We start from the raw sequence: 8,766 nt of genomic DNA, 5'->3' as shown, positions 1-8,766 counted from the left end.
ATAAATGTCAAAATATATTAATAAAATATATCAATTAAAATCAACATGCATAATTATAAGGAGACCTTCGAGTTTCTCCGAAATCTTATAAAAATGTGTTAAATCATTAGAATCCTTCAGTTAACTGAAATTTAACTGATTCCTCGTCTTTTTAGCTTATAAAGATTTAGTGAAATTGACAGTTGTCGCCATTCTTTCAAGTCAAATCAAATTTTAATAAGCAAGAAAGAGGTAAGAATCAATTAAACGTCGGTTAATTTTGACCAATGTTTATGGGAATATAATGAGACACAGCACGACAAACGCATCAAATCACACGCTTTGTTTCGGTTTCTAATTACTTTTTACATGGCGAGAGCCTCCAAAGTACTTTCATCTTGATGTAACATACATGTACTGTATACAAGATCGTAAACGTCGTTTGCAATCGGTATCAGTGATTTATTATTATTATTATTATTATTATTATTATTGTATCCCGAAGACCGTAATCTTATTTTGTATCATAGTAATATATATATACTGTCAGTAAATGGAAAAGATATATATATATATATGTATGTATCGTCGATCTTAAGGAAAAGTCTAATTAAATTAATTTAATAGACGATTATATATATGAAGAGCCGACTATAAATAAAAAATTATATTTTAAACTTTACTCATACATTTTTTCGCGTTTTTATATTTATATGCAATTTTACTGTCATCAATCATAATTTATATTTTACAGTTTTGCGATTGGTATTATTAATGTTTCTATCTTCTTATTACAATTGGGTATGTCGTATAATTTTTTTTAAAAAATATTCGATAATTGTTTCATTAAGACCGGCGATATCGTAGAATGATTATCAGACTCAAAGAATTCATCTTTCGCGATATATAGCTGCGCTTTTCGAAAAGATTTTGTCCACTTTTGCACCTAACTGTTGTGTACTTCGCATATAGCTGTAAACTGAATTAATACTTGAATGCTTATTTATACTTGTAGCAACTGTTTCACACTTTCGCGAAAAGTACTGGATCAGAGTATCGATCATGTAACTTTTTTTTAGAGCGAAAACGTGAAAATTGTTTATACGTATGTGTATATATATATATATACACGGTGTGGCAATAAAATTCGGTGAATATTCTTATATTCAATTTGTAAACGCACGCAGAAAGTTGCGACATCGTACTTGTTATAGATTAGCGAATCTAGAAACACATTTCTGCATGTTGCACGCGACCTGCCCTTAACGGACGCGCGGCTATGTTCAAGCGTAGGCTAGTAACGAAGGAGCACACGTTCGTTAATGAAAATGGAACAAAGAGCTAATATCAAGTTCTGTTTTTAAATTGAGCAAAACTGTATCGGAAACACACTTAATGTTACAACAAGTTTATGGAAATGATGCAGTAACGCGAAAATGTGTGTACAGTTGGTTTGCCCAATTGAATATAAGAATATTCATCGAATTTTATTGCCATACCGTGTACATATGTAAATAAAAATTTTCACTTTTCATGTTTCCGTTCTATAAAAAGTTACATGATCGATACTCTGTACGATAAGAACTTCTGGGTCCGTTTTTATTGCACTTGCTACAAATCACGTGGCTTTTCTTTTTTCCGTCTTACGAAATTAATTTTTTAAAAGTGTAAATAAGAACGGACTCAATGAACATGCTTTTTACGAACGAAACGACATGCGCATCGACCGCGATTTTCTTAAATTATGAAATGATGTAGGAAAAATAGGTCCCTGTGCTCTTCTTCGATTGCACTGTCTTAGACTTTCTATAATTCAAAATAAAATAAATGCATACACTCAGGCAGAAAAGAAACTTGAAAAAGTATAAAAGCAAAATTCATATTCTGTAATTCCACTTTATTTTCCGTTCCGCTTTTCGCAATACTTTTTGAATAAATCGATAATTTATCGTCATACAGAAACAGAGTTTTGCTTTTGTATCTTTGAAATAAAAACGAGATTGTAAGTGCAGTTAGAAATGACGATGAGTTTTGTACATTACAATACACTTGCGACTTATAGTTACGAAGAACATTCAAACAGGATCTCACATCATGTATTATATATGTAGCTGTTCTTAAATATACAGAGTTATGACATAAACGGTCATTTACATTTGTGCATACATTCTTTCTTTCTCTCTCTTTCTCTCGCTCTTACTTTGCATTCATGGAAAAAGAAATACAAAATCGTGTTATATTTCGCACGAAAACTCGTAGCTTAACATTTCCGTATTATTCATAAACTATCGTAAAACGTCATATGCGCGTGCTTCTTCTATGTCACGTGAAGCACGCAATGTATATCGTATATACGATATTTGGTAACGAGCGTGTTTGGTGGACAAAATGTTACACCTATTTGATAACAGAAATTGTACGCCAAACGCGCGCGGCTACTATTACCACTTTATCTTGAGTGACGATTATGCACATGTTTTGCAAATTTGACACCTAGGCTCAAATTCGTAAGTTTATTTTCTTTCATATGTATCTGTGTGTATATATATGTACACACATCCGTGTGTGTGTGTGTGTGTGTGTGTTATCTTTGTATATTTCTTTGTATACACGTTCTATAAGATCGTGAAGACAATTAAGTAATCGAACATAATCGAGTGAATTCTTGGAATTATACACCTCGAAGAACCGCGTTCGAATGTGAGCGGTCCCCTCGCGAAAGTCCTAACTGGAAGAATAAATGAATGGATCGACCAAGTATCCAGCAACGCGCTGCGTTGCAGCTAAACCTAAGTTAAATATATCACACAGTTTCATATAGTAAAGTATAAAAAGATTAGAATATAATACATTTTATCCGACCAAACGGAAATTCATTGGCGGAGCGCGGCTCTCTCAGTAATGCCCACTAAAAAATATCGCCGCGTGAATCTTTTCTTTCCCCGAATCAAACCCCCGATGTGTTGTCGATGTGTCATCATCATTGCGCTCTTATCACAGACGTCAATGTTGCTTAAACCTAGAGAATTGATTTGTGCTGCTTTACGTAGCGGACATAAAAATGTCGAAGGAAGAATTCTTAGACAAGCGTTTTAGTTCGATTTTACGCCGCGTCGGCGATTTCATCGCATGATCTTGTCGTAAGAGGGTGGCGGCGCCTCGTCTAAAGGTGCAAGTGGCGGCTGTGATGGCGGCGGTATCAGGATAGCGATGTGATAAGGTGGTGGAGGAAGGTTCTGCCTCACCGTCGTCGTCGGCACTGTTGCCGTCGTTCTACTGACAATGCTGTCGCCGATGCTGGACGCGTTTGTTAGGGCAACGATATGATCCTCCTGTATACGAGCATTATGCTCTGACCGACTATTGTAATTGTAATTCCTTTCATGATTGTACTTGCAGAAGATCGAGTATAAACAAGCGGACAACAGAAATATCAGTAGCCCGCAAAACACGAGTATCTCCAGGCCAGGCCCCTGTTAGTACGAAGATAAGAATCGATTAGAAAGTAAAGCAAGAAGACAACAGAGAAATAAAGGGTCGCAAAATAGTGGCAGTTTCTACAGCGATCAGAATTTTGAGATAAAATCTTGAAATAAGAATTCTTTTTAAGTATAGATACGCTTACCCGATAACCGAAGTAGAATTTAGCCGCCGCTACAAAGACTGTTGCTAGAGCAAAGGTAGACCAAATCCCACAGCGCAGTCGGAAGCCGGCCAACTCAGCCTGCCGTAATTCAAAGACGCTTCCTGTTAGTAGGCTTCTATTCCGTTCTGTACTATTCATGCCGGTCGTATTAGACAGAATTAGTTGATTGTTGCTAGCGTCGGTGACATTGCTGCAAACAATGCGTTAAACCAAAAACGATTTAATACCGCCATAGTGCTACGTATCTTCGTACTAAACTCACAAAGCTGCAAACCGAGGGCGAATCATTTATAAGTAATCTTTCTGCTGATAGATATGTATAAGTGAGTCACCCTGTATATAGGAAGAGCATGTTCCTCTCAGAATGTCTCCTTTGTCTTAGTGTAGACCTTTTTGTGTTTTCATTAATTACTTGGGGATGTTGTTCAGCTGAGCGAGTTGGACGGCGCTGAGCGATGACGAACCGTGATGATGATTCTCATTGTTATGGATTCGCGCAGACGTCGTTGAACGAGCGAAGCTTCGGTAGGAGTTATTGACATTACTAGGTCCGGCTGGAGATGCGTTTCCGGCTGCGAGATTACCTGCGAGGCCCTGGAATTGATGCACAGGACTCATCATTTGCCTATGTTGGCCGCTGCGCCGACATTGGCCTGCAAAAATAATTGATAAATAAAGCAATAGAAAATAGAATAAAGATAAGGAAAATAAAAAGAATAGACATTGAAATTTTTCCTCATAATGTTTTCAATTAATTTTACAGAATTATTTGAAGAAATAATTTCTAAATTTTATTCTGAGTGTTTCATATAATAATGATATCAAGGTGCACCCCCTGTTTTTTTATTTACTTTGCAATAAAAAAAATATATAATAATGATAAAGATATTCTATAAATTTTGGGTATATAAAAAATATTGATCAATTTAATATATGCACAAGACACAAGCAGAACTGTAATATATAATTTTCATATCCTCTACCTTTTGTCCGTATTTTACTAATTACTGGATTCATATCGTTATATTTTGATACACTTACTGTGTGATTTGGGCATAGGTGTGGCAGGATATCGGCCGCCGAACCTGCCCGGCGGTTTGTTGAGCCAGAAGTGCATCAGGGAGTTATTGCAGCGGACTCAGAGATCCATCGTTAGCTAGTGAAGATAGCGTTTTAGTTTTTTGGCTACTCATAGCCTGAATGTCTCAGCAAATACTCGATGACCTTGTTGTGTATCTTTATGAAAGGAATAGACTGATGCACAAAGAAACACGGCAGAAATACAATTAAAAACAATAAGATTGGAAGACCGCTTAAGTTAAATACATTACTTTAAACTAAGAAGCGCCAATAACGGTCTAAACGTTAAGATGTTGAACTATTCTAAAGTCATTTTTAAATGAATTAATTTCAGAAATGATAATTGCGTGCCGATATGGTTGTCGGACTTTCAACGCAATCAAATCTGAAATATTAATAATCTCCTCAAATTTCCCAACTTAAAAACTGTAATAAACTTATTGCGAAAAATAATGCCTCGGCCGGGAGTCGAACCCGGATCTCTTGCATTCCGTGCGAGCGTCCTAAGCCTTTAGACTACCGAGACAATTAAAAATATGTGCATCTCTACTTTTCAATTATAATCCATTCATCTGCCTTTTTCTCTTTTTATATTAACAATTAATAACTTAAAAGATATTTTAAAGGACATCATAAAAATCTATAAATTCAGCTCTGTGAAGATGGCACCACATTTCTCAAAAAATGAAATTTTGGATACAGTTCTGAATGCACCCCGAAGAGTTCTGGAGTTCCTGCCCAAAATTTAATTTTTTGAAAAATGAGGTGTCAACTTCACAGAGGTTATAAATTCTCTATCAACCATCAGAAAACTTTCTATCAAATAAAAATAAATTTTGAGACTTTCCTTTATTTCTTTTTATGCGAAATGGTCAGCAAATTCTTGATCAATGTTTTCCATTAGAATAATCAATAAACCCTTTTCTCATACGCAACCTATGTGAATAAACTTTAGAAACAGTATCACTACTTACTCCACAATAATTTCTCGCCGACGTAAGAATTATACACGATGCCCCTTGAACATTTCTTTCAACTTGACGGGGTCGATCCCAGGTTACATTGATCATGTATTTCGGATAGATGTGTTTTATCAGCTTTTGATGTATATTATTCATTGTCTGCTATAAACTTATTGTCGTCAATGACACTGGTCAAGTTCATCTTGTATCTTAAAGCTGTGCATTGTCATGCTTTATGATGTTCTGAAAAAAACATCATGTACTTATGAGTTAAATAAATGATTGGCATCTCATGGTAAATGTTGAAAATATAAATACAGCTACATAATAGAAAAAAATAGAGTTAACGACTCTAAGAAATAGACATCTTAAACGCTCATATTTTGTGTTAAAAAATGAACCAAATATATTATGAATATTACAAATATTTATGTAAAAATCATTATAAAAATAGAAAATAAAATCGAATTTTAAAAAATTGTATTTTTTTCATTTTTCAAGATAAAATAAACAAGCATGCAAAAGCACAGCTAAGAAAACTGATGGAAACGCTTATTTAATTTATCGAAAATGAAAGAAAAAATTACAGTAAACCGCTTCTGTAACCTCCTGAATATCCACTTTCATTCTAACAGCATATAGAAAAAATAAAATGTCATGGAGTGCTCTTTCGCTCGTTTTTTTTTCACTTTATGTATACAGCCACGCGGTAAATATATAACATAATAGTACAGTGTGAGAAAAAAATATTAGTTTAAAGGGAGCCAGCTGTTCCAGTAGGGCGAGGGATCCGGAGTAAAGGGAATCCTACAGCGAACTGTGTCAGAAAAGTGCAGAAAGTACAGGGAAAAAGGCGCAGAGAACAAACCCTGACTGGTATCGCTCGGTCCGGTTCCTTTTCAGCCGTACGGCCTGTTGCACCCAGGACGCGTCATACTCTTTCTAGATCTGAGTCTGATTAGCTATTGCGTCGTTTCTTGCCACGCGTAAAGCTGCTTTTTCTTACGAGCATTTATTATGCGTTGATGCGTCCTGTGTGCAACAGGCTTACCTCCTGCGTTTAAGACAGGTCTTGGACAAGGCAATTCATAAATGCAAACTAACAGAGTAAAGAGTTAGCGGAAGAACGTTGTAGCATCTTGTAGTCTTCTCGAGGAGCCAGCTGAAAGAGGCATCTGCGACACTCACTTGTCCTCCGTTTGTTCACCAATGTGTCGATCTTCATGGATCGAGCATCGTTCTCTGTCATTCAATATCGGCGTGATGCAATTGACACGAAATACCAGGATCCAACACTCTCACGTTATGTCCGCACTTTTATGCTCTCGTCCTGTCGAAGTCGCGCATTATCCTCGCTCCCCGACTATCACTCTTTTTTTCCTCACCCTTCTCTTCTACAAACAAATGCAGTCTTTTCGAGGCGCAATCTTTCGCCTCGCGCTGTCTCAAGCGAGAAGAAGCAAAAAGACTGATGAAAATCACAGGCTACGCGCGCGATAGACACAGATAGACGCGCGTTGATAACAAACAATCACAGATATCTTCGCGCGAGTCGTCGTCGTTCGCCATTGCTCCGCTAGTGACGACGCGCGATATACGACGTGAAGTTGGCGCGTGACGCGCTAATCGCCGCCGATTCGAGACGGTGACAATTGGTGTGACCAATCAAAACGACGTTTTGCTCTAATCTTATCTGGGTATCAATCATGTAACTTTATCTCTAGGATAGAAAGTGAAAAGTAAAAATTTTTACCATTGAAGTTAATGGAGAAACTTTTCATTTTTCACTTTTTATCAGAGTAAAAGTTTCATGATTGATACTCTGGAAATAGCTATTTTATATATATATATTTTTCCCAAAGACTGACAATTTATAATCGGTTCTTATCAACGATACATAGGATTAGTTTTTTTTAAACTAAATTAAGTAAAAGTTAATGGTTTATAAAATTAAAATAGTTAAGTTAAAAGTTGAATAAACAAAAACTTAACTCAGTTAAAGTTATGTTAAAATTGAATTAATTCAAGTTACATAAAAAGTTAATTTTAAAAAACATTAGTTTTATTAAATTAGAATATCTAAAAATTTATCTTAAAATCAGATTACTCTAAATAACAAAATAATATAGATCATCAGATAAATTTAATATTTTACTTATAAATTATATGAAATAATAAAAGCATTTCTTGTACAATAAAAACTGATTTTTAGTATTTTTCCGTACTTTTATATTTTGATATTTATATTATAAAAGAAAAATAAGCAATCTTAAGTTGTCTTGTTATGTTCGACGTTTAACAAGTCACATGTAAAATTGACAAATAAAGTATCAAGCGTTAATTTTTATCACGTGATCTGTTTTAACGCCATTTATTGATGCTAAAGATGAGTCCGATCAGCCGTCAGTTTGAAAAGGACTTTTTTCTTTACAGACGTTTTTCTTTTAAGGCCATCAAACGAACAAAAATTTTAGTTGTAATCGTAAAATTGTAATTATACTACAATAACGATAAATCAGTCTCATTATTATTGGTCCATTATAGGCCAGCAGTCAGAGTTGGCAGTCGAGTCAGAGTCGGGAGCCTGTAGTGTGATTACGGCTTTAGGCCGTAAACAAATCAGCCAATCACAGTCGAGCGTTTTTAGGCCGGAATCAGACTACGCATTGAAGATTGAGATCGAAGATTGAAGATTGAAATTTGACCAATGGCTGCATTCAGCGGACTCAACAGTTGAGTGAGCGTTCGCTGCTATTGACGTATTCTTCTAGATCTAAAATTATGATTGGATGATCTAAAAGAATACACCAATAACAGCGAGCGCTCACTCAACTGTTGAGTCCGCTGAATGAGCCCAATGAGGGCAAAGGAATTTTAGCTCCTATTGTTTTGATTGGTCAAATTTCAATCTTTCAATCTTCAATCTCAATCTTTAATGCCTAGTCTGATTCCGGCCTTAGGTACCTTTTCATGCTGATGCTCGACGCTCATTTTCGGCATCAATATAAATCACGTGATAGAAATTGACGAATATCAAGCGTTAATTTTGATCACGTGACTGTTTTGATCTTAAAAATGAGCGTCGAGCGTCAGCATGAA

General features: G+C 35.6%; 1 protein-coding gene across 1 annotated transcript; it reads right to left on the bottom strand.

Annotated features, from left to right (window-relative positions):
* Positions 1 to 1,641: 1,641 nt before the first annotated feature.
* On the bottom strand, positions 1,642 to 7,252 carry LOC108724832 (uncharacterized). The gene is given in 7 exon segments (XM_018451492.1): positions 1,642 to 3,109; positions 3,111 to 3,452; positions 3,605 to 3,815; positions 4,038 to 4,278; positions 4,667 to 4,861; positions 5,680 to 5,910; positions 6,772 to 7,252. Coding segments are annotated over 5 exon segments (897 nt in total). The 5' UTR covers positions 4,743 to 4,861; positions 5,680 to 5,910; positions 6,772 to 7,252; the 3' UTR covers positions 1,642 to 3,082.
* Between the last annotated feature and the right edge of the window lie 1,514 nt (positions 7,253 to 8,766).

This window comes from Mycetomoellerius zeteki, unplaced genomic scaffold (assembly GCF_001594055.1).
Source record: "Mycetomoellerius zeteki isolate Tzet28-1 unplaced genomic scaffold, Tzet1.0 scaffold106, whole genome shotgun sequence".
Lineage (NCBI taxonomy): Eukaryota > Metazoa > Arthropoda > Insecta > Hymenoptera > Formicidae > Mycetomoellerius > Mycetomoellerius zeteki.
Note: the sequence above shows the minus strand (reverse complement) of the source record. Positions and strands in the feature narration are given on the sequence as shown.